Source organism: Anser cygnoides, chromosome 2 (genome assembly GCF_040182565.1).
Source record: "Anser cygnoides isolate HZ-2024a breed goose chromosome 2, Taihu_goose_T2T_genome, whole genome shotgun sequence".
NCBI classification, from domain to species: Eukaryota; Metazoa; Chordata; class Aves; order Anseriformes; family Anatidae; genus Anser; species Anser cygnoides.
In genome coordinates, this window is record NC_089874.1 from 129,065,946 (window position 1) to 129,093,086 (window position 27,141).

Consider the following 27,141-nt stretch of genomic DNA (forward strand, 5'->3'; position numbering starts at 1 on the left):
CCAACATGGGTCTGCTTTAAAAAGGTGGCATTGCCACTTCTTCCCTGATTTAAAGGGTGACCCTGCTCCATGCTTGTAAAAGACAAATGCAAATCTTTAACTCCCAGAGATGCTTGGGCCTGTAGATCCTCAGAGGTTTGGAGACTTGCCGTAGCCCAGAGTGAGATGTCTGAACGATGGAGTTAATCCATTCAGGGCATGTTTGCACTGGGGTAACCAGCAGAGGCACCACAGTACCTGACATTTAGGCACTTTTTATAAGTCACTTAGACACAGGTTTCTGGAACGCTGTGCACCAACTCCTATTTGTAGAGCCATTTCTGCACTGATCTTCTCTAGCTCCCCCTGATAAGCAAAACAACCCATCTAACTGAGCCTTTTGTAAGCTAGGAACAAATATTGTTATCCTATTTAACACCTCAGCAGGGCATAACCAGGTGAACGACTTTTGCCTTGGGACAGAAAAGAGAGATGTCTCCCCATTCCAAACCTAGAGGGCAAAAATATCATAGACTTGCATACAAGAGGATTGTTTAATATGTTCACAAATCAATTTTATTAATTTAAAACAAAATTAATGAAGAAAAATTCTGTACACAATTGTGGACACAACACACTTTTTGTACAATAAGGCCCAGATAAACTTTTATTTTTCAGTCCGCAGGTGACTAAAAATTGAAAAGAGACCAAAAAAAAATAAAAATACAACCAACTCCCCATCACTGTCTAATTTGCTTGAAGAAAAAAAAAAGGCTAATTATAGTCTCAATTCTAAAAACTACCCACAATGTGCTTTATGTATGTATGTGAGTACTGTGTGAATTCCAGTACTCATACTGGGTAAAGTAAAGCACATGTGCAAGTCTTGGTAGGATAAAAAACTCTTTGTTGGTAATAAAGCAATCCACAAACATTGAATTCTAGCAGCAATATGATTCCTCCAATAGAGAAGGGTGTTACTTTGCAGCTACATTGATGCTTTGTAGCTTTGCAGGTAGCTGTTTCAAGGCTGGTGTTTTTAGCAAAAGAAAACAAGAAGAAAAGCTGGAGAATGAACCAACAAAGCTGATGCTTTTTTTTTTTTTTTTTTTTTTTTTTTTTAAATGAAGAGATTCAAATCAGGCAAAGGGAATTGGTACAATTCAAGCCAAAAAGTCAGACTGACAGTTTATCTGACCAAGTAGCTCATGGCCTTCAAGATTAGAAAAGTCACAAGTCACAGACAGACACAGTCTAGGTTTGTCCTATAAGTGGATATAGAGAAAAGCAAATTTTAACTCCTTGGCAATAAGTATTTCAGTATTTCCATTGCCGGCAATGGATGTTATATCTTAGGAAAATCTGACTCCTGGTGGAAGAGGATTAAAAAACTTAAATGTATATGAGTATCCTTGTTCAATTTCTCCAAAATATTCCCATTTCTAATTTCTAAAAATAACGATGATGATAATTTCCTTTATTTTTGGACAAGACAAAAACTATTTGGTACCTAGATGCCAGTTTAAGTCATGTCTTAAAATATATTTGTGTTCTCTCTATATTTCTTTATGGAATGAATCTGTTAATTCATTTTTCAATACTCTAAAAAAGGGTTAATATGTTGACATTAAAAGAGGAAACAGAAGACAGCAATGCATTCCTCTTTGGTTGTGTATTATGTATATTTCCTTAGTGGGGTAAACGAAATTGATCTTTTCATAATCAGAGTAGGTGAGTGAGGAAAAAGGTAGAGAAGTAGCTGAAAAGAACAAAACCCAATTCCTATTGACACTTGACATCCATGCTTTTGGTCTTGACAAATTTATCTAAAAAAATCCATTATCTACATATTTATAACCAACGCATTGATAAGGCACTGCACAACAGTTTGTGCACATGTGGCCTCATTCTTTACCAACAAGGCATTACTATCTTTCAATAGCATTTACCTTAACAATATGTAAAAGAATCATTCATTATTACAAATTTACACAAAAAATTCTTCCTGTACATGATTGTCTCAGTGATGTACCTATTTGTTTAAATTAGACATATTTTAAACTACTCTGTAATGTGCTAAAATCAAAAGTAGTTGCTGTACCATAAGGCAAAGGCTTATAATAGCCTTTATTCCTATTATACATATCCTCAGTTATATGATGTCAAAATATAGTCTGTTCATAAATAAGTAAAGATGTACAGAGTACCCTGGGTATGAGAAACCAAAAAGTAAACCTTCTTTACAAGAAAATTACTCCACTGGTATTTTGAAAAATCTCAGTCTTCATTGTGCAATCAAGTTCGCTGTGTTGAAGAAACGGTGTGTGTCACATTGAAGAGTCTAAAAACAACAAAGCACTTGCAGGTCCTTTTTTTCTTCACAGGTACGAACCTTTTATTTCCTTTTTTTTTTTTTTTTCTTTTTTTTTTTTCCCTTTTCCATTTCTTTTTGGTAGCAAATACGGTAAAGATGAGTTGTTAAAACATTCGCATGGCTTATTTTCGTTGGACTTGCAGTACCAGAGTCAACAGCTGTTCTGAAGAAAGAGACATGCTCCTCCATTTACTGAAAGGGCAAGGGTTAAGACCAATTGCAGCTGTACGTCAACATGTTGAAATCACAAAGTTCTGTAGTCCAATGCTGACACAAGACACAGGCATACCGTCCATGGGCAGAAGGAGGCTCTGGGGTTTCAAAGTGCTGCTGAGCTGCTACAAGTACTCCAGTTCCAAGGCATGGTGAAGGGCCATAAGGTCAGAGTGGCTCGAGATCCTCCAAAATGGCATAGCATGCTGTGAACAGCACAGACAACATGTAAAAATAACCCAAAGCATTCTGGTATTTAGACCCACCCATTGTCTTTTGCATGAATAAGGTAACACAGCAAGGAAAAAGCAAGAGTCAGAGTTCTTAAACCCCCAAGCCTTTCACATTTATCTCTGGTTTCTCTGATCCCCCAGCATAAATTATCAATAATAGCACATCTATTTGCCAACACGAATAACAATGTCATGAGATCTTAAGGAAGGGAGGGATTTCTCATTTCTTTTTAAGAAAATCAAATTACCATATATTGCAGAAGAAAATGCTGTTTCTAGGAAAAAAAATAGGAAAACTATTCTATACATGAAGCAGGTGGGTAATTCGAGGAAGGGAACAGGACTTCATCAAAAAAAAAAAAAAGAAAGAAAGGAAGTGATAGTAATATTTACTATCAAAACATATTTATTCTTTGGGAAACTATCCCTGGCAGGTGAGTTATGAACATAGCAGAAGATGATTCAGAATAGTTCATATGTTGCTCACATCACTTTGAAGGGAATTTTATCCCGGTGGTTTGTACAACATCATTCTTTGTTAGCACTGATCTTAAAACATATTTTCCATATGGGACAATTTAAAAATAAATACATATTTTTTTCCTATTAACTGTAATAAGATCTCAGTCTGGAGCACAACTATGTTCGCAAAGAACCTGAAGAAACCAAAAACAAATACCAGAAAAAAGCACACATTACCTCATCCATGAAGGTTAAAAATCTGATTAAGAATACTTATTATCTTTAAACTGTAAAACAAGGATTATACTGTCAGCAAGAACTTTTGCATAAATAAATAATAACAAAAAAAAAAAAAGATAACCATCAGCTTTCTTCAGGAAAATTTCTATCAATCCCATGGGAAAATAGTTTCAATGCAACAATATTCTTAAGGTTGCACATGGCCATATTCACCATTTCATTGGGTCAGCTTGTGTCCAGCATCTTTAGGAGGCAAACCACAAGCAATTTACTATCACAATAGCTTCTGAGATCCCCAGGCACTTTATTGACAGTTTCTCAGAAAAGTTTTCTTCATCCTCCCTCAGCAGTTCCTGAGGAAATTCCAAATTCTATTTAAATCAGCAGCAAAACTCCATCTCTTCTGATCATCGCTTCTCTGCTGACCTCCCCCTTTAATTCAGGTCTTCATCCTCAAATTTTGAATAGAGAACAACTTTGAAAACAACATAAAAGCACGATGTGAAACCCTCTCTTTCCAGGTGCATGTTTAATGTGAACCCTGCACATTTGCTCTAAACCTGCCCCATCAATCAAACACCTTAGCACAGAGCTTATGATAAATTTGTCTTTAGAGCTCAGGTAAACATCTGTCACTATATAAACACGAATTATTTTTAGGAGGATAATGCTTCAATCCAGATATCAATGTGATGATGAATTGGGTTCAATTTATGGAATAAAGCAGAGATTCTTAAACCTAATTAAGTGAGTATTGGCAAGTCTCTCTGAAATCAAGTGGCAACTGCTAAGGAGTAATCATCGGTTTCTTTTGTGAAAGACGGAGGAGATAATGCTGGATTAATTAATATTAATCAGCAAGGCTTTGCTAAAGAATGGTGTATGACCAGCAAAGGAGCACTCTAAGGAATCTGGAAAGCATGCACCAAATTAAGGACAAGTATTAGCAAGTAGAATTGCATAATAGGAGGGACTGCAGAGTGATGGATGTGGGGCTGAGCACCCAGTGTCCATGTTTCAAGGTTTTTATTTCAGAATAACTCTAGTTTTCTACCATGGAAAAAATGCCCACTAACAGCTGGAGAGCATTTGGTGAGCACCTCTTGTTTAGTTCTGCCCAAAAGAAATCAAATTTTTTTTTTCCCCAAAAAAACCTCCGGGATGTTAGTCAAAGGATAGTGAAGAGGACGATCTGCTTTAGTATGACACTCATGATCTGGAATAAAATGTAATAGGGATGTGTAAACATATGTCCTCATGCAGAGTTTGCTTTTACAATAAAGAAATTTCTTCAGGAAGAAAATAAAATGACTGACAAGAAGGCACCACTGGAACAGTTCCTCTTCTACTTTGTTTTACTCTGGATTGTCACAAAGACTTAAGAAAGAACTGACTAAGTCTCAGCTTGAAGATAAATAAGTGAGCCACAGCTGTTTGGGGGGGGGGGATAATAATTCAGAGACAAGTGAGATGTTGGAACAAATGTTTAGATTATTTTCAAAACACTTTTACACATTACTTCTCTCCTTAAGAAGGAAGCATTAACCATGACATCTACTATTTCAGCATCTTCAATCTAGACTTCTATTGAGTTGCTTCTATGCTCCACCAGTAACAGAAACTAGATGCAATTAGCTCATTGAGTTACAGCTCCCAGTGTCTTTCCTGTTACACCACACAGACAGTCTGTCCTCTTCACTGTCAGGTCAGGCACCACTGCTTTCCAACTCAAATCTTTCCTAAGGATTCATTTATTGCATCATGCTCAGGAAGTGAATGAACAATAGCAAAGAGAAATAAAAATTCCTCATCATGCTGTTCTCCAGGATCTCCAAAAGCTTCTGTCTATCTATCACTGCAAGAGGCTGCAAGAACCTCCTGGCAGAACTTGTAACATCTGATAGGGGCATTACATCAAGGACAAACAGGTACAGGTTTGTGTTTGCAGCTGATCTGAGCCGTGTTTGCAGACTGGGGGCACTCAGCAGTGCCGCCTCCCTTTCTTGCACGGCTGCAGTTTCCCTCTCCTCTCACGAGCTGCGAGGCAGCATGTACCTGGTCTCCCAGGTCTCGCTGTTGGCTTGGCACCAGTTCTGCCTCAGCCACTGGGTCAGAGGAGCGTAAATTGCATACCAAAGCTGTCGTGCGGTGAGGGGTTTGGTGGACATCTGCCTTTGAATAGTGTCTATGCAGAAGCCAAGAGTCAATGACATGGAAGCCCTCCAAGGTCATACAGCAAACTAATGAATAGGGAGAATTGTAGTAATAAATTCTTGGCTTCCAGCTCCCACCTCATGCAGCTCCAGCATTATACTGCTTCCCTAGTAACAACCTCAGCATCACAGAGTGTACACACACCAGGCTTCTAGGGCAGTTAAAGATCCTGATTGTTTTAACAGAAGGTTTAGTTTCTGCTAAATCAAATCACAGCGATTCTTGCTAAGATGCCCATATGCAATATTGAGTTTTCGATTACCCTCAGCTGTTTATGGTCAGATTTTAAACCAAAACTTTAAGTGGTCATTATTTTGGCTATATCTTTGCAAGTTCGAAATTCACTTTAGTGTCCTCTGCTTTATTTATGTCTGTCTGTGAAAGGAGTATACCTCCATTTATACCATTCAGTTATAAGAGTGAGGTGTGGAATGAGAGCCTGGAGAGTCCCGTGAAAACAAAGAGGTTGTGTAAATCTCAGGATTATAATTATTTTCAGTTCTCCTGCATATAGGTCAAAGGACCGGCAGTACACTCCCAAGAAATGAAACACGCTAGGAACGCAGCGGCTGCACGGGGACTGGAATCTGCATGGGCGCTCCGTGCATGGGTCGAATGTGGCTGATTCAGATCTCTATCAGTTTGACCCTACAGCACAGACTTCTAAGACTTCTAGCTAAGAGGAGGGGAAACAAACGTGATACAGATCTATATATAGCTATATGCATGTGCCTGTGTGTGTATATGCAGTCTCGTACACATATGTGTCTATATATATGCATGAGTGTTTACTAGGTATATACAATAATTTTCACCTTATCTAAGAAAACAAATGACTGTACAAAAGAAAAATGCTTGAAGGAACAGAATGGTCATACAAAACCTTGCACATTATTCCTGTATTACCATGCCCCACATATCTACAACTATTGTCAACAGTGGCAACACAGCCATGAGGCAGAGGCCCATTTTTTCTTACTAAATGAGCAGACAAGAGTTTCTTTGGATATATATTTACTACATATTGCCTTCAGAAAGCCCTCTCTGCCAACACTTACCACAAATGTCATGCACAACACGTGTCTTCTATTCTGGGCGCATGAAAAAATGCTAATATCTCATTTACTACTGCGCGAGAATGGACGACAAATGCTAACCACTAATAAACAAGCAGTGTAACTGGATGCTAATGAAACTATGAGAAAGCTTTTCTTATTGCTTATTGGAGGAACATATGACTAGACTGGTAGTAAAACAAGGATTTTGTTTACTATTTCAGTATCTTCCAAGTAAATATGAAGCTTTTTTCTACTAAAAGGCATGAATCATTTTGAAGATATTTAATAATATATGATACTTGATAATAAATTCATTTATGACTGTTTTAATGAAATTTTGAAATGAAATGTGGTGGTGAAAGCTTGACTTTGTGTTAATTTGGTAAAAGCATGAAAAATTAGATTATTAATTTAGTAAATCTAATATTTATAAAATTATTCAATGACCTAAACATATTAAGGTAATTCATTTCTGAAATAGAAACAGTATTATTTTTCAGCATATATTTACTAAAAGAACCAATCTTCAACTATTTTATTCAACCAAATAAATGAAAGTGTTTCTATTCAACACATGCACAAACCAAAGACATTTTTTGATGGCAATACTGAAAAGTGCAGACTATCCTCCTTCCCTGAAATGAATACATATTTCTAAAAAAACCTTACTCCTGAGATTTGTGACACATTTGAATAGAAAACTCATAAGTTTCTGTCATCTTTAACAGTATTTTTGTTGTGTTTCTGCCAGATTTTGCTAAGCAGTCGTCTTTGCTTCCTACCCCAAACCTGAGCAGCACAGTGTGACTGCAAGCTTTAAAGCAGTGGCAGATTGGATACCCATTTATATTCTATTTATTGCTCCATGAAGATTTATGATTTTTCCTCTCAATTTCCCTCCAAAGCAGTGCAACCATTTCAGAGACAAAGGGAGAAACTGATTTGCCTAGGCTCTCCCAAATCACCTGATTTAAAATCCAGCTCCTCCATGGAGCGATCCTCCTCCTTTGTCTCATCTGGCAAATGAGAAACCCTTTGGAGGATTCTCCTAAGTAGGAAAATGCAGGACTTTTTTCTGCCTTATGGATACTTCCCAACTGTGTCTCTAAATGCAAATGCAAAAGAAGAGCTCAAAAAAAAGGGAAAAGGAAAAACAAAAACAAAACAAACAACAACAAAAAAACCCAACAACAAACAAGACAACAGAGTCTCTGGCAGAGAAACCTAGAAACTTATGTCACTGCAGTGGCATGCAGATGTACGCAGGGCAAGAAGGCAGCCCCATGCCTGGGCTTGCTGCAGGCACATGTCCCCACACTGTACCCATCCCCGTGCACCCCTTGCCTCTCCCCCCTCTTCTCTCTTCCCTCCTCTCCCTCTTCTCCTGGGGAAGCAGATCCAAAGGTAGCAACCTCCACGTGAACCCTGGAGCTACAGCTGCCCTGACTGCTTGCTGAACTGATCCAGAAGGGTACGATTTCTCCTCAGCCTGTAATGCAAACGTCCTGAGGATTTTAATTGTCTTATAAAATATTTTGCAGGAAGTGACAGCTCAGCCAAGGTGTTGATACCATGGCTTGTCCCATGCTGCATGAAGTGTAAGAGTATGCGGTTTCCTCAGTGTGTTGTATTTATTTTCATCGATCAAAGGAGGCAATTTACTAAAAATGTCTGTCCCAAATTTTTTTTTCAAAACAGCAATGACCTTTTCACCTGTATTAAAAAGTATGTATTATTGAATTTTTACAATAAAAGCAATAGAAAAAAGATTTTTTTCCTTTCTTTCATTGTATTGACTCAAGATTTAGATTAAATAAAGGACTAAAATGAAAAACCTTGTTTCATGATTAAGCAATTGACTAAATTATTGGTAAATTATTTTTAATAAAAAACCTTATCTTTATCACCTCCTAAGCTTGAAGTTCAGCTCTTTTCACTAAAGACTCGGAATAAAAACCTTTCATATGAAATAGATTTGAATTTATATGCTCACTTAAAAATACTCACTAGAGTAATCAGTGAAGGGCTATTCAAACATTAAAGAAGGATGTACTGTCTGTGTCCTATGTAAAGAAATGCACATACACTAAGGGCTTCCCCACAGGCCAAAGCCTTTCAGCAAAGCACAGTACAAAGGAATAACATAAAATCTGTCCCTGCCTTGAGAATATCTCAAAATCCAATATGCTGATGGAAAGGAAGCCCCTACAGTGTGAGGGGGATAAGAAAGGTAATGGAGACAGTCACGTCAGTTTGGGTTGATGGGCTTCACACTTTCTGTAGGGGTAGATCCTGGTTTCTTTCCACACCCGCTGGAGAAGATCTAGGCTTTTACAATTTTCTAATACAGCAATACCATTTATTCATTAGGCAGGGCATATGTCTTAACCTTAAGCATAATCTAGGGTGCGTTCCCATGCTTACTCCTCCTTATAATGCTAAAAAAAATCTGAGGAACGGATAATCAATAAGGCATCATCTGAGTTGGGAGCAGCTTCCAGTACAGCAAGGCACTATGTGGCTCTTTCTCTTGAAGCATCCGAGGGCAAACCCTGCTGTCACAACTTGCAATGGTGAATTGTTTTTAGGTGGAGCAGGACAAAAATCAAAGAAGCATTTCCCTTAATCAAATTAATAGTTTCTGCAGAAAGGCTGGGCTGCTGGTACACTTATTGACTTCTCTGGCATTGCTGTAGGAGATAATTTAATCCAGAGCATCTAACATACTTTAAATCTGAAAATTCCTTCCACCAAGAAAGAATATACAGAAGCAATGGCACAAAGGAACTTTCTATGCTGCTACACCTCTTAGCAACTGGAAAGGCTTTTTCTTATGCTTTTCTGAATCATGTTTCCTGTTGAAAAAAGCAGTGAATTAGATAATGTTACCAAAAAGGACTACTCCTGCCATTATCATATACAACACTATTTCACCGAGCAACAGAAAAGGAACAAAGAAGATTTTTTTTTCTACTGATCTTAAATGCAGCTTTTAAAATGTAATCATTTACAGCGGGAAAACATTTCTCTGCAAAGATGAAAGGCATTTCTGAAGGAGAAAGGAGCAAACTGTTCCCGTCCGTCCGCCAAAGGGATATATGAAACTGATGCTCTGCAAAGTGCCGGGACAAGCCGGGAACCTGCCTGAAATGCTCCAGGGGCACAAAAACCAGATTTCATGAAGCAAAACCAGTCATTGGTGCATCTGGTAAAATGCCATCTACGCTAATTTGTTTTACTCTGCCAATTTAGAAAGTTACAGTGGAAACAGATATAGAAGTATCACAGAAATTTTTTGTGGTAAAAGAGAAGTTGTGTAAAAGCAATTTACCTGTAAAAGGAAGCAATAATCAAAATGCCCATTTTCATATTCTTTCTCCTATTGTTCCAATAGTCAAAATTATGCCTCATTCCTTCAAGCGAAGACTCCATATCTGCTTCTCTTTGATAAAAGAGTGAGGCTAGGAATACTGCTTATTATTTGCCAGCAGGAAGTATTGCTCTTTAAGGAGCTTACTCCACACTGGGGAAAAAAAATATGATTTTTTCCCTTTCTCCCAGAGGAAAGAAAAAAAATAATAAATACACATGCAAATAGTATCCTCTGCTCAGTTAACTGAGGTTATGAATGCAGGACAAGCCACGAGTATTTACCTGAATACTGAGTTGAAATTATGGACCCACAAGAAAACTGAAATTTATGTGTAAGTACTCCAGCCCTACATACCTATTCAAGGTGTGACATATGTATTTCATACGGTCAAATAGCACACTGCTTTTGATCAGTAAGAATCACCATTTTTTGCTTATATTCATAACATCCGATGTGGTATTTTGGGATGCCAATGAAAACAGAACTATTAGTTCTTGGCACAGAAGCCAGGACCCATTTTCTGGCTCCTTTTTGAAATACACCAAACATACATAGCTAGCATAATGTGTCTTTTGGAGAACAGCAGGACACATCATTATCTACAGTTTTATGCAACTATCTACTAGATATGATCAAAATGTTATAATTCATAAAGCAAAGATACAAAAATCAAATGCCAGTATACACTGTTCCATATCTAACAAAAGGATGGTTTTACTTTCAGACCCCTGAAATCTTGAAAAAGAGCCATTACCTTCTTTGCGCCTTGTTCTTCTTCAACACCATCCCCTATAACCACATACACTACTTTCCTTCCAAATCTCTGAATTATTCGCTCAAAACAACTTTCCTTTCCTGGAAGAAAAAAACAAAACAAAACCAAAAAACAAAACAGACTATTCAGGATAGGTGGTCATGGGATATCATGAAATCACCTGCTACTACTTTAGCTTGGACCCCCCAAAACTTTGAATACATAATTGCAACTACTGCGAGAGAAGGGAGAAGAGCCTCTCCTGCAGGATGGCACCTCTCCTGGTGCTCCAAAGCCCACTGAAGCTTTGCTTCTGCCAGAGCAGCTGACAGGCAGCATTCAAATCTGCCCTGAAAGGTCCTTAAATGCACACGACATGGTAGATGTAGCATACCAGAGGTCTGCAATATCACCTTTCTTGTCTCCTGCACTAATCTGAGACAGGTTTCGGAGGGGATTTCCCCACCAGGAGAACTCTCTACCAGCTGTGTACAGCCAGATTCCTCAACAGAGTAAATTGATTGAATCTGAGTAGAAATTCTAGCTTTTTCTCTGCAACCTGTGACAAGATTAATCACAGCTCCTGGAACAGTAGTATCCTGACGCAGGAGGTTGCCAAAAAGATTTGGATTTAAAGGCCTGTAATCCAATACATGGGTAAGGTCCTTGATCCTACAGTGGGATCCATTAACTTGGCTCATTACTTCACTGCATAGACCTAGGGAAATGATCCCAATTCTGTACATACAAGGTACCGATACTGGGAAGCCAGAACGTAAGTGAATGCTTACGGTCAAGTTTTCTTAAATTCTCCCATTCTGAAAGATCCCTTCAGTCTGGTCATAATGCATGCTTACCTGTCTGTCTACTGGGTGTCTAGAGCAACTGACAGGAAGAATTGTAATTTTCAAAATAGTTATTTCAGCTACAGGACAATAGAAACCAAACCACTCACTGACACACTTTAACAGTAGCACTAGGCATAAAAAACCTGCAACACTAACTAGGTAAAACATTCTTGAAAATTATGAGTTGTGTCATGTTACAAAAATCTCATGATTTTCTGTGACAGTCAGTGACTGGACGCAGTATTCCAAAAGTACCTGCCATCCTGTGTTCTTAAAGTTATAAGTGAATATTTACTACTAAGTTGTAATTAAAATGTGTATTTAAAGTATTATAATTCAATGTTCTAATTCACCTTAAGGATTCTACAGACAGGTACAGTTACATTTCTATCCAGGAATTGGTTTTAAATCTTTTAGGGCACTGCTATCTAATTTCTATACAGAATTCTCAACCAAGTTTTTTAAAAAAACAAAACCAAACAAAAATAACCCACCATTTTTTTCTTGGCCATTTGAGCTTCCTGTATTATAGATACTTAAGAACACATTAAAAATGTTTTCATGTAGCCCACAATTTTGAGGGAATCTGAGACAGAACAGATACGTCATAATCATGTTAAAAACTACAAGCACCATTGCCATCTGGTACCATGTACCTCTACATGCTCATAATAACATCTTTTATATTGAACCACAAAACAGAAATAAACATTTGCCTGGCTGAAGCTTATTACAGTCAGTATGAATGAACTTAAATAATTACATTCCGCAACAAAACATTCTTGCTTCTGGTAAATTGTTTACCAAAATTTGCTCCAGAGCACATGAAAATCAATGCAGCCAAGGCTTACCTTCACAGAATTTATTCTGTTAATCTGAGATGACTGCAGTGGTCTCTACCGACAACCTACCAATAAGCCATCTAAGCAGCAATATGCATTCACAATTTTGAGAAAACACATAACAAATATGATTATATTTCCTTCTAACAGAGGCTGCATCACTGTTTATAGAGATTAATGAAGTTTTCTGTGCTGGATCATGACATACATAAATAAGCACTTTTAAGGTGCCTTAGCATGAAATGTATTTCATGAGATCAATTATTAATCTGTATACTTCTAAATATGTATTAAGAAAAAATACATAGAGACTACAGTAGCTTTTCATTTAGAATTACAGCTACACATATAGCACAACATTATAAAAATAGCTCACCTATTTTAGTTGCGCTGTAAATATTCTCTATGGGAAATACTACCCCTAATCCATACAACAAGACTTTTGCCAGAGCTGGAATTAGTTGAGTAGTTGTTACAAGAATATTCACACAATTTGTCCTGTGGAATAGAAAACACAAACATTTTTTTTTTTAACAAAATGAAACAAAAAATCAAATCAAATCCAAACAAAGAAAACCTTATCCCTCCCATCAGAACCCTTTATCATTATTATTGTCACTTACTTTGTGAAGAAACTTATTTTTCTCCACCTTATGGCAGATCAAAGTATAGAACATCAGCGTCAGACCGGAACAAAGAATGAGAAGAAGGTCCCCCAGGCCAGTGTTTTGTCCACCAGACCAGGCAGCCTCTTCTAAATCACCAGCAGACATCCTAATGTTTTGTAACTACTCCGTGCTCTTCATACTCACCTTGAATGAATAAGGGTGAGTGCTTTCAGTGCAAGTGTTAACCAAGAATCTGTCAGAGCTTCAATTTCTGCTCTTAGTTGTAACCATGCCTCTCTTTTTGCTGGACCAAGAAGACCTGCGGAGTAGATAAGGGCATGTCTGCACCGAAATTAAGTGACATTCTGTCATTTTCCTTTGCTTTCATTAGTTCAGACACAAGTTTCCACACAGCGCCAACTAAACAGCTTGTTAAATATTACAATGTTAAAAAAGCAACAGAAAACAAAAATCCTTCCTTTTTGCTGCTTCTCATTCATATTTGTTATATGCTTCATAGTCACTTGCCTCCAACATTGTTTTTGTAGGTATTGTATATTTCTTTTACTCGTCTGTAGCGGAAAGCCAATTTTCTCATCCAGTCGACTCCTCCACGCACGCCCGTTGCGAGGCACAAATTAGCACTGGTGGCAGCTGCGGGAAAGCCATCCGTTCCAAAGTTATAGGTGCTATTTAGAGATAAGAAAACCCCAAAATTAACTGAATGCAATAGGCCACATTCAACCACCAGCTACTCACTGCTGGGTTGCAAAGGCTAAAACAGCTAAAAAGACAATGGGCTACTGTAAGCGTTACAGCAGTTTATCACTTTCCCAGGGAGGAACTTGCAAAGCAACATTTTATCTCTGTCAGTTCTCTTGTACCTTAAATCTTGACCGTTGTCATCTGAAGACACGTCATCAATGTGAACCTGGTCGCATTCCTAAGGTGAAAGAAAGACTTTAGGATTTTCTTGATCTTGCAAATCTTAAAAATAAAGCTATAAAAAAACACGAGCAATCTACTCATCAGGGATATTTTTAATTGTGGAAATCAGTAGATGGCAGTCTTGTTAAAACAACTATTTTACCTATTCCTTGTGCTCATTTCTTAGAATAAACACACACCATGATTAGCTACTACTGTTAAATGGCTTTCCAAAAACACATTTTTGTGTTTAGAAAGGAAAGTGGTTAAAAACAATTAGCATATGTGTTCCATAAACGTTCTTGTAGCCTTTCAGGTACCTTAAAACATCATGCTGCTCAAAGCTGATTCAGTCAGTGCATAAGTGTAACTGAAACCAGACATTTTGGTAAATGTAACATATTAGAAAAATTAAACCTGATGCTAACCGCCAATGAAATTATGACCTCTGATTGCTGTTGAGCCACACACCAACACAGCCTGAGGCCAGCGTTTCAGAGGACTGCAGACGAAAAATCTGTTCCTAGTTTGCCATTCATTTGAGAGTTGTGAGTTTCCTTCTCTCTCTTTGGTCTTAGTGCATGAAAGCAGCATGCAATGATGAAGAAAATCTGAACAGAAATAGCCAGATGAAACCATCTTTCTTCAGCAACTTGCATGCAAACTAACACGGCATATTTATAATTACCTTTGTCCATCGCTAAATTTAAAATCATAATGCATATTGTTTATCCACTAAAAACTTTAAAGCATTACTATTAACGATTTAACATTTGGCAGGAAAACAAATAGACCTCTGGCACTGTAGATCAATCTCAATTCAGTGCCTGAAACATAATGGATTTGAGTTATTTTAATAATTTCCTCTTTTCTCACTTAATGTGAAATCCTATAACAAACATGATCTATTTTAAATATGAAAATATTGCAGTCCTTTATTTTTGTGTTACTGCTTTCCTCTGAACAAATTTTTCTCTCTCCATGGATTTGTGAGGAAGGGAGGGAAGATAGAAGTGGAAAGAAACTCAAACCAGCTGTTCCCTAACAGAATTAAAATCATGACCCTCAACCCTTTTTCTAAAACATCTATTTTCCAGCCAACCCTCTCCCAGCAAGCAGCAAGCTCCAAGGAGGAAAAGACTTTGACCCTGTAACCTTCTCCTCCTCTCCTGAGGTCAACAACCTCAGATAAGAAAAGAGCTGAAGAAATCTATTTGGCCTCACATGATGGCTGTGAATTTTAGATTTTTAAAAACATGGGTCTATGAAAAATACCTCAGAAACTTTTCAAATGATTTTGAAGAGTAATTTGTGGTCTTTTGCACTTCTACAACATGGACTTCTTCTAATACACACTCTTGTATATTTTATATACAATAGTAATAGTAATAGAGGCAAAATGACAACCAGCACAGGAAAGACGACTGCATTTGCTCATATTTAACCACCATACAGTAAATTTCCTCCAAAGGCAGACCAAATGTATTAGATGTACAGACACAGCTGAAACTACAAGTGTGAACATGTGTTGCAAAGCTTTGAAAACCAACTTGGCTAAAAATCCAGAAGCTTCTTCAGCAAGTTATCAAATTCAAATAAAATAAGTTGTGTTGTTGTTTTTTAAAACCAAAAAGTAACTTTCCATCCAAATGCCTGTGAAGTTAACAATTGAATGTACACTGAGTATAAGCTGTTGAAAAGACACCCTCCAAAGTTACCCATTTTAGTTTTTCTTCCATTGCACTCAGTGTGTTCTATCTGGGTCTCCATGGATAGAAAACTTAAGCTTGAATTGCCAATGTAGTAGTGAAAATTATCAAGTCAATAGCCACCTCTGCCAGCTTGGAAATGATGAATGACAACTGGAAAAAGTTGCTGGAGAAAAAGATTCAAAACAAAAATTTTGGAGAAAGAGACTTTTTTTTTTGTTTTTTTTTTTTTTTTTGTAGCAAGCATAAAACTGAAAGAAGGAGTACAAGATCATCTTAAAGGAGAGGCTGAAAAAATGAATAACTTTACAAACTTCTTAATTTCACTCTCTCAGGTGAAAAACAGAATCATGACGGATGAGACCATCACACCTTAGATCCCACAGTTAGAGAGGACCTGAGGACTTGGAACTTTATATTACAGTGCAAGGTCTTAGGACCATCACAAGCCCTGGGATATGTCAGATCTTCTTCCCTTTCTTCTAACTGTCTATTTGGTAGTTAGAAAGTGAGAACTGAAATTAAGCAAATGATATAAATCACAGTTTTGAAAGAGAGATTTTGGGGAGAATACAAAACAAAACAAAACAAACAACAACAACAAAAAATAAAGACCAAAACTGGTGAAGTAAAGGCTGAGAAACTGTGTCAAGAAAGCAAGCAAAGTGAAGAAAAGGTCATAAACCTCACAAATTTCATGTGAAATACTGCATATAATGGAGAGCATCCTCTTTAGTGAGAAGAAAAAAGTCAAGTCAGCAAAATTTAAAGCACAAGTGATACATGTTATAATTTGGAAAGGACTGAAGACAAATGTGATTGACACTACGTTACAACTAAAGGAAGGTCACAAACAGTGCACAACTGTTTTGTTCCTCTTGAGTGGCAGGGCACTGCTTTCAGGCTAAATGTGAGATCTGAGTGCCAGGTATTTTTTCACGCTGTCTAGCTGACTTGACTTTGTGTTAATGACTGATGGGGTGCATTTTTCAACCCCTGAACATAGGAAGGAAAAACACTCATTTAGCAATTGCTCTTTTAGCAGTGAAGTTATTTAGCAATAACTCTTCAAATAAGCCAGTTACTTGCCCACTGTTAATTGATCTGGTCCAACTTTCTTTTTGAACACCTGGTGTTTGTTTTCATCTGATTTCTTTCTGTGGAGCATTTTGCTCTTGAGCAAAGACAATCACCTGAGACACTGTCCAGTTCCCTGACTAGGTATAAGCAAGTCCCCACATGTTCAACACTTTAAAATAGCAGTTCACTCAATATTCATCATAACCAGGGGTATAACACAATGAAGTTTTACATTGATCAACAGATAAAGTATGCATTTCCAATTAGTACTTTTTTGAAAAGATATAACATTTTACATATAAGATAATGAAAATATAAAGACTCATAAATTCCTCAATTACTTCCCAAAATAGCTTTTGTGGTGGGAACCAGCTTAGGGCTAAACAACAATACAGAAAACAAAACAAAACAAAACAAAAATGGATTGTTTGTAGGTTTATCATTTTAAAACTTTACAGAATATATTTAAAACTTTTGTAAGACTTTTGTAGGAAATACAGTACTAGTGTTGTCCCTCTAATTTCTCTGGCAAAGTGATATTTGAAATTAATATTGAAAGTCCCTGTAGAAACACTGCAAATACATGTTATTATGCAGATGTATTTTATTATGATAGAATCAGTTTAGTAGTCAGCTCCAAAGCAGAACACTAAAATTGTTGGATTCTCTTTTAAAATAGCCTGAATTGGCAAGTGAGGAGCAAAGTATCCCGTGGCTTATGTATAAAGATTATGCAGCAAGCTGTGTTTTGCTCCTAAAGGTGTTGACCTTGCAACTTCCGTGTATCCAGTTTGAAATCTTCATGAGGGACTACAAGTGATGACATGTTTGCACTGAAGGTTTAGATTTCAGGCAGGCAGGCTGAGATGCAGCTCTGTGCTTTGGGAGCTCTCTCTGGAAAGCTAAATGCAGTTCGTATAGTTCAGGGATAATATGTTCAGAAGTGCAAAGCATCTTAAGACACCTAAATCCTATTCTTGCATAGGTCCACCTAAATTGCACTGATTTTAATAAAGCCATTGCCAAAGCACTTAACTTACCTTTGAAAATGGGATTTGGGTGAATAAAACATACAGAAATTATAAAAGACACTATGCATGGTGCCATATACAACTTCACTGCGTGAGGAGCAGGTACAGGACAGGACAGATATTCCCAAAAAGCAATTTAGGCTAGGTAAGTGACTCTGCTCTGACTCTCCCCCAGTCAGGGGAGACAGAATTATTCAGAGTGACTCAGACAGCTCAAGTGGGAACCCTGATCTCAAGTCTCCCACCCACAGGAGTTTACTCCCCTGCAGCTATGGTAGTACAAGCCAAAGGAGCCAGCAACATTTGCTGAAAATGTGGCGTTATTTAATAACTTCCTAGACAGTCAAGAAGGCTGTTGCCATAACATTTGCTCAGTGTTGAAAACACGCTCCACAAGGAGGAGGTATGCTGCCCTTTAGAGAGATAAGCATGAGATGGTGTGCAGGGAGCAGAGTCAAGCTGCACAGGCTGGGAACAGCAAGCTGCTGTCCTGCAGATGCATTTCCCCCTTCCCTTACAGCCAAGGCCAGCCAGCAATCAGAGGGTAGACACCCAGGTTGGTGCTTTTCCTTGGTCAGTTTTCTGAGAGGTCAGCACACTGACTTGATGGCTGCAGGGATGGGCAGGAGTGTGGCAGGATGGCAGGAGCAGGACTGGTGTTCGGGATAGCAGCCAGACTGCGCTCAGCACAGCAGCCCGGAGCTGCCTCGAGGAAGCACTGCCTGGGAGCTGGGGAGATTTGTTCAAAAGGCCTCATGGAAGAATTGTATTTTATTGCATTTGCATTTAATTCATCTTCTGCAAAGAGAGAGAGCCGGGCTTTTTGTTACAGAAATGGCGCCATGAAAGAGAGCAAACTGTGAAATGCAGGACGATTTAAAAGCCTTTAAGAGGGAGAACCCCAAATAAGCAATTGTGGAGAGAAAGGAGGTATTTTCCACATACTTTTAAAGTACAACCGTCGGTGAGGGAGGACTCTATCAACATGCTTAAAGCATGCTGAAAGCATGCACATAGATACATCATTGGTGATGGTACTAGGATTTATCATATAGCCTAGGGGAAAACAAGCCTTGTACCCCTCAGACCTTCCAATGCCACAACTGGTAGCTTAGCTTGAAACACATCTCCTGCAGCAGCTAAGTTAAACCAACAGATGTTGCACAGAATAATCAAGGCTTGTTCCTGCATTCCCTTCCATCAGCTCTGATTTGGGGCTGGGACCAATGGCAGATATATGCTTGCAGGAGCTCCTTAAAATTGCTGCAGTTTTTTGCTAAGTCAAAAAATGTCTCCAGTGAAATGCACTAAGCCAAAGAAAAACAATTGAAAATGAATGACTAGATGAGTCTACCCTAAGCCTTGTACATGGAAAGCTTCTGTCTTCTCCCTCCTCCATTCCCAGAGCATTTGCTAACTCCTTCCTGCTAACTTTTCTTCCTTCTCTTTTCTGTTTTTGTATGATGAGCCAAAAACTCCCAGAGATGCTCCAGTCATCATTCACAGCTCTTAAAATGCCTGAACCTATGTAGCCTTCTGGAATTGTTCCTTTAAACTAACTTCAGATTTTTATAAAGATTCATATGCAAAGCATTAAGTTATGGCAGAAATGTTCTGCGAATATTTATATTACTTTGTTCCTTCACTACCACCCGTCAAGTTGTGCACTTCTGCCATAATTATGTAAAATATGCCTTACTACTCAATTTACTGCAGGAAAATTAATAATAATAATAAAAAAAAAGAGATTAAGGCTGCTACAGGAGTTCCTCTTATCTGTGCCAATACCGCATGCCAAGTGGAGTGATGTAATGGCTAGCATGTTGATCTTCTACATTTCTGTGTTAAAAGACTAACAAAATAATAAGTTTTCTGCCTTTGAATAAACATTGAGTGTAAGATAACTGGACAACTTTGCACACTATGAAAAGGAATAATGTGAATAATGTTATGAACGTAACCTCAGAGGATGCCACAGTATTACCATCCCAAATCTGCTGACTATAGCTAAAATACATTTCCACATTTGCTTAATCTTCCTAAGTTACCATGAGAAAACTAACACCATGCTGTCAACTAACTGTTTCAATACCTTAGTCTGCAAAGTAAAATGACAGGAAAAGAAAAAAAAAAAAACGGAAAAAAAAATCCCAAAACTTCAGAACAAGCTATTTTCATTTTGCCTTTACATCAGCGTGTCCATTGAGACAACCTGGAAGCTGGCCAACTCACAGGAAATGATTGCTGGGATTCTCTGTTCCTCTCATATCTGTCATTACGCAATTATATCCACTGCTTCATTTTCCCTACTGAACGGTAGAGAAATGTGGTCATGTACATGTGAGAACAGATCTGGCATAACAAGTTAAAGCTGCAATCCTTTATAAATGTGGTGTATCTGAAAACCCTTAATTAAAAAAAAAATAATTCTCATGTAAGCTGCTATGTGTTAGGTACTTTTTTACAACAGGAATATCTCTGTGTATGTCTCGTCTAGAAATCAGAAATATCCCCTTTTAGGTTAGTATCTGCTCCACAGATATTTGGAACTTCTATAAACCATCACAATGTGTGTCTTTGGGAAACAAAGGTGCATACAAATTCCAAAGCTAGTTTGCTAGGTTGTGACTGACTTTTTTTTTTTTTAATTATTATTACAAATCAATTGTTTTCTCCATCTTTTTACTTATAGCTGATTACTCCAACTAATCTCTATTCTAATTTTAGAAAAATAGCATGCAAGGATCCCAATGTTATTTAATTACAGTAATTAAACTCAACAAGTAAATCTCCATTTTTTTTTCTTGACTGGAAGGACAGCAAAATCTCTAGTATTTGTGCAGTTTAGAAAATCAACATAAAGTGAAACAACACCACACGTGAACCTGTATATATGCACACCCTGTGGCAAATAAGCCTCTACTGTACTTGCTAAACATACAAAAGAACTCCACACTTCCTTTCAAGCCGAGGCAATAAAGGCTTAAGTGCTGAACTTCCTAACCCATCATCCTGGAATGCCTGCTAACATACAACATAAATCCATGTGAAAAAGCAGAGACTACGGTTCGCAGGTTCTCAATACTGGCACTCAATTGGCAGGACCTGTCATCTCTGTCTAGCCTGCACTTTGTGACCCTAACATTTTCTCTTCTTTCCCACCACAATTATTCGTCGCTGAAGAAAAAAGGTGCAGATTACCTGTGGGTCAGGCACAGGATATGAAGAACAAAGAGAGTTCTTGAAATCCACTTCATTCTGTCTGACAATTTGTGGATGAACAGTCAAGGAATTAAATCAGGCAGTGAAGACTTTAAAAACACTCCCATATTAAACTTAAGACTATAAAGAGAAACTTATAGTGTAAAAAAACAAACAAGCAAAAAGAAAAAAGAAAACAAAAACAAACAAACCAAACCAAAACAAAACAAAAAGACATGTTTCATGGTTAAAATGTCAAATCAAAACAAAGAAATAAAATTAAGGTTATTAGCTATAAAAAGATGGAAAACTATTATAAGCATGGAGGACTAAGAACTGAAATTATTTAACAAACTCGTTGGAGATGATGACTCAGAAGTTCTCTAATGCACTGGACATTTAACTGCTGTAAAATATACAACAGAGCCCGTTATTTTCTAATAGAAAAAGAGATTAAAATCCTATTCTGCTTGCTTGCATGAACAAGTGCATTTGGATTAAATACAGTACTCCCAAAGTAAACAGTATTTGTTCCAAAATAAATACAGATCTCATTCTGCAATTTGTGTTTATTGCAGTAGCTACGCTAAAATCAAGGTTTACATTTTCTTTTCAGCTGCACCTTGTAACTGGGAGAATCCAACTTAAAATAAACTATGATCTAAGAAATATCTATATAGCAACTATTATGTGCCAGTTATGTTCCCACAGCAAAAGAAAACACTACTTTGCTAGTTTGCTTTACCTTACGAGTGTAATGAAGCATGTATTTCAAGAACTGACAGCAATACATTAGGATCTTTCCATTTTCTGTTGAAAAGGTAGATCAAAATGTAAAATCATACTTGGTCAAAGGGTCAGCAGAGCTCAGGACAATCACAGTAAGTGTAGTCCTCTAAACCCCAGAGCTTTCTCACTTGCACTAGGGTGCAGAGTGCCAGGCCAACAACAAACTCTTGCTAGAACTCCAATAGAAAAATTTGCCATTCTATTTCCACACATTTTGCAGGTAAGACAAAGCAAGAGGACGGTATCAGAGAAAAAAAAATTACCAATTGACAGAAAAGGCTAAATACTACTCAAGTTTATCTTTTTAAAGAGCCTGTGTAACTCCTGGAAAGGGCAGTGCTAAGTTCAAAATGTCAAATCCACTTCAAAAGTTCAGCACTTCACATTGTAAATACCTTCTTTACGACATGATTCATGTTATCTACAGATATATACTTTTGAAAACAAAACAAAACAAAACTTATGACTAAAACCACCTATGACTAATGAAAGCTAGTGAAAATAAAATAAAAATGTGTTTAAAGAACTAACAAAAGTCATGAACCTGGTCAGCATGTCCTGAATTATTCCCAAATGTGTTAACTTGAAAGTATACTTTAGGAATACATACATTTTATTGAAACTATATACTAAGGTTTTTCAAAAACATTTAAATTTCAAACAATTTCAAAATTAAACTTATGAAATGACTGAACTGTCCACAGAAGCCTTAAAACAATGTCTCGTATCTCAGGAAATGAGAGTGCTCTTGCAGTTTACGTGGAAACTTTTCACAAGAAGATGCGACCTCTCTCATTTCTGTGTGACCAATTCATTTAAAAAAGCTAGCGGGACAAAGACTAGGATTAAAATTCTCTCCAATATTTTTTTTTTTCAGTACAGGCAGCTAAAAGTTTTGCTCTATAGGCAGCCTAAAGAGCTTTGCACAAAACTTTGCATTTTTCTCCCTTCCTTTCTTCTCCCTCCCCAGATGTTGTTGGGCAGATGATCTGTGGCAGAAGCAGGGAGTCAGCTGAGGCAACACTGCCTTGTCCATCTGGAGCAGAGGATGACTATCTGTTTTGCCAAAGCTCTGGAAATGTTAGTTGGCAGGGCAGGATCTTTAGTGTCACCTTACAGCCTTACATTTATAAAAAGGGGGAAGGAATAGGAATGTAAATTAAGTGATAAAGTGATGTTATGAACTTGGTAGGCTTGCTAATTCAGCTGAGTTGTATGCATGTAAAGACCACTCCATCTGATTTTCTTGAGAAAGGAAATCATACAAGGCTTATCTTCAGTGGCACCTAGTTTGAAGGTACTCATCACTGGTCACATGAAATAATTTATGTGATTAATAATTGCATAAGCCTATAGGTATGGTTTTCCCAAGTGAACTATGGAGGTATTTGTTATTCTTTGTAACTCATACTCATGAATCACAGCAACACATTCCACAACAGCCAGGCATCATACATTTCAGATGGGTCAAAACTTTTAGCTGGGTTTTGCACATACCAGCAAAGCCACAGTTCTGCCTACAAATAAATACTTTGTTTTGTTTTTCTGTTCATTTACCTACAGCTACATATACAGTCTAATTTAGTTCCACATTCATGAAGAGGAACTTCATGAGCTTTCTGCAAGTCACCCATGGTTGTAATATCACGTAGATGACAAACTATTTCCAGTCACTCCTTCATATACTTATCAGGGAAAACTCCTTACCCTGATTTGTATTTCCTTTCTTTTCTTTCCTTCCTTCCTGCAGTGAAACTGAGCTGTTCTTGGATTGCTACTGTGAAAAAACAAATGCAAATAGATGGGCATTTTGCTAAGATAACTCCACTGCAGTGCCTGCTGGAATAGAGTTCACAATCATTGGTTCATTAGAAAGTGAAATCTCCTAACCGTTGTAGGATTTAAAGTACCTTAAAAATTAGGTTTGCATCTAAAAATAAACATAGTGCTGTAAAACAAACAAAAACACCTTTACTGAAGTTTTTGAAATAATCACATTCTGTTTTCTTAGAATTCTCTATTACTGAATGCAAACCATCAAAAGTTAAATCATGGGATTCACATGAAACATACCTAGCCACAGCCTGGTCAGGAAGTTGGAAGCTCCCATTACAGACAGTACAGACATCAGGAGGAGGTGCACTCTTATTTCAGCCCAAGTTTCAGCCCCTTTCTGAACAGATGTTCCTTTGGAGGTCCTGAGTGACTCAGACTACTCTGGATGACCAGAGAAGTTCAGCTGCCGTCCTTACAGTATTCGGGGATTGGAAGGAGATAATTCAGCCAGTTCTATCTGAAGTTATCCCCTCTCTGCAATCTTCCATTACATTTCACTGGCAAAAAAAGCTTTTTCATCAACCTGTCCTGTATTTGTCTATTTCTGAGTTTGATGGCCCAGAAATCTAGTTTAACCATGCCCTACATACCTTCCTACCTGTTTTTGTAATACCTGACTAAAGCTGTTTCTTATTCATCATCCAAGTAACCACTTAAGAAGTAAAAGGCCCAATGTCCACCAACACTTGCTAGGTCCATCTTCCAACCAGCCAAATCAGGCTAACTTTGCCAAAATCAGACAGATGCCTCATAGCTGTAGAACCAGACCTAGTAGCCTGAATATGAACTTCTGTCCTTTTCTTCATTGCTAAATGAAGCTCATTCAGCAAAACCCATCACTTTCTTACATGCTGGACTATTATATTCTCAACTTTTGTATTCTTAGCAATCAATATTCACATGATCAACATGAATGATTACATTCAATAATCATAAAGAGCTGATTCTGTTTTTAGCTGCATCTTAGGCTCTATGAAATCTACTTTCATACAAAATATATTTCTTTTATAGACTGGTATCTAAATATTTTTAAGGAAGACATTCACATCATGCAAGAATGCACATGCTATTTTTTCTAGTGTGAGAGAATATGAGAACATATAATGTCCTTAAGAAATACATTTACTTTGGCATCATCTTTGTCAATATTTACTTTTGGGTCAGTCTCCTGTCTACCTCAAGAGGAGATAATGTCGAGTCATCAACAGCACTGTTCCTCTGTACTGAATAAATATATATTTTTTTCTGACATCAACACAGCTAGGTTGTTTTTCTTTGCCGGTACATCATTGGTGATCTCAGCACAACAAAGAAAATTCATACCATAATGCTACACTGAGTTCTTGTAATGTTCAGAGACTAGTTTGCAAATGAAATGTTTTAAATAGAACAGGGGTAATTGTGCATAAGAGAAACAAAGAGCAGGAAGCACTCCAAGTCGTGTTTACCCCTTAAGCAGCTGCTACCCATTGCTGAAAAAAAAACATCCTAACCAAAATAGTAACATCCCCTGCTATCTTTCAACAGCTTTCTTTATGAATGATTGAACGATTAAAACTCATAGAATTGCTACATGGTTTTGAGAGAATCATTAGTTCTATACAACTTTACAACTCATCTTGAATGAATGATAATACCAGCTCTAATAGAGGTGCTGCAGACCAAATCAATGGTTTAAACTTTGGAGCATTCTGAAAGCTTATCAAAAACAGTACCTAAATGAATTAACTGTTAATGCCAACTAAGTTCATTAACACATTAATGCATCATCCATTACACTTTCCTCCTAAAAATATTATTTCAAAAAACAAGTTAAAGTGATACTGAGAAATAATAATAATAATAATATATTTATAAATATTATAACTAAGAATTATAAAATAATATTAAACATCTATTCACAGGAAAATATCTCATTTCTCCTAATTATTTTAAATCGTACATACAAATATTGTATGTTATCTCAAAGACAGTGGTATAAATTTGCAGTAATTTTACTGATTTTGGAAGAATTATTTTATACCCCTGCAACTGAAAAGCTAGAAGTCTCACTTGCTTTATGGACAAAAGAAATAGGAGCTATTAAACAATACACACATACTATAACAAGTAACTTGCTTTGGAACAGATGTACTTAGAGGAGGAAAACTCTAATTTACTGTTGTTCTGATTTCTTCTTTTTTAATGGGTTACCCCATCATTTTATAAACATAATTTGTCACCAGCACCAGCCAGAGTTCTCTGTAACTACTTTTTGCCTTTCTTTCAGATCTGTTATCCCTGCTGAGAGAATCTACTAAAGAAGAATTTTTCATACTGACACCAACTGTAGTCTTGCTGTGAATAACCACATTCCCATAAAAATCATTCCATTTATTGCAAAGTTGTTGGCAGACCATAGGAATAATAGTCAACTCAGGAAACCTTTTATCCTGAAATCACATAGCTTAACCCTTCACATGACGATATGAAGTTTATATATAAAAACTATATTAGCACACTACTGATTTAATGCTTTAGGCCAGGCACTTTTGCTGTTGGCAAGTTTTTAAAATAACGCTTTCATGGTACTTCTTGTTTAATTAAAAAAAGACAAAAAAAAAAAAGACTAATGTGGAATCAACCAAGCAGTATCCAGGACTTTTCTCTTAATTTACAAAGTTGTATTTAAAATTATAGATTCTTTCCCAGTACCTGAAATAATACATTAGCATAGACGCTTGGGTGCATTTCTGATGATAATCTAAAGATTTATGTTCATACAAACCTTTTTCTATTTTTTCTATTTTCCTACCTTCATGTGGTAAGAGAATAGATGCATTTATTTACAATATAATGGAACAATTAAAATAAAATGACTTTGTGTGTGCGTTTGTGTGTGATTTCTCTGTTAGGCATTATATTTGCTTTGTTAAAAGCAAATCTATACCAAAGTAGTCTAGATTGGACTCAGGAAAGAGACATTACTTTTGTTATTCCTCTTGATACTTTGGGAGTCAGAGGTTGTTTCTATTCAAATTTATGTCTGAATTTATTAAAGTGATGGAGCAAAAAAGTCGGTGTATGTTTTCATTGCCTTTTTTGTTCTGTTTGTCAACCCTCATTTGTAGCTAATTAGGGCTTAATTTATGCTTTATTCATTTGAAGAAGTCCATAATGGGAGTTTTGTATTTACATACATACTTCTAAGAAATATATACACTTTTTTTTTTTTTTTTTTTCCCCAAATAAGTGAGTATCAGAATATTTGACTGGTATTGTTAAACTTTTCAGTCAGAAAAAAAAATCTTAGAAAATCTCTTGAGTTATAATTGCTGTTACAATTGGCTCTCTTCCATTCTTATCAGTGTTAGGAAGCAAGTTATTCCCT

General features: G+C 37.0%; 1 protein-coding gene across 20 annotated transcripts in view; it reads right to left on the reverse strand.

Annotated features, from left to right (window-relative positions):
* Positions 1-519: 519 nt before the first annotated feature.
* EYA1 (EYA transcriptional coactivator and phosphatase 1) overlaps positions 520-27,141 on the reverse strand; it is a 164,422-nt gene continuing 137,800 nt past the window's right edge. For 17 of the 20 annotated variants that reach the window (XM_048077011.2, XM_048077020.2, XM_048077017.2 and 14 more), the window contains 6 exons: positions 14,083-14,141; positions 13,727-13,887; positions 13,403-13,517; positions 12,967-13,088; positions 10,901-11,001; positions 520-2,772 (listed from right to left, as the gene is read on the reverse strand). In XM_048077011.2, the coding sequence (XP_047932968.1) occupies positions 2,692-2,772; positions 10,901-11,001; positions 12,967-13,088; positions 13,403-13,517; positions 13,727-13,887; positions 14,083-14,141 (639 nt within the window). In that variant the 3' untranslated portion in view covers positions 520-2,691. The other 3 variants (XM_066993085.1, XM_066993083.1, XM_066993087.1) reach the window with 3 other exon arrangements.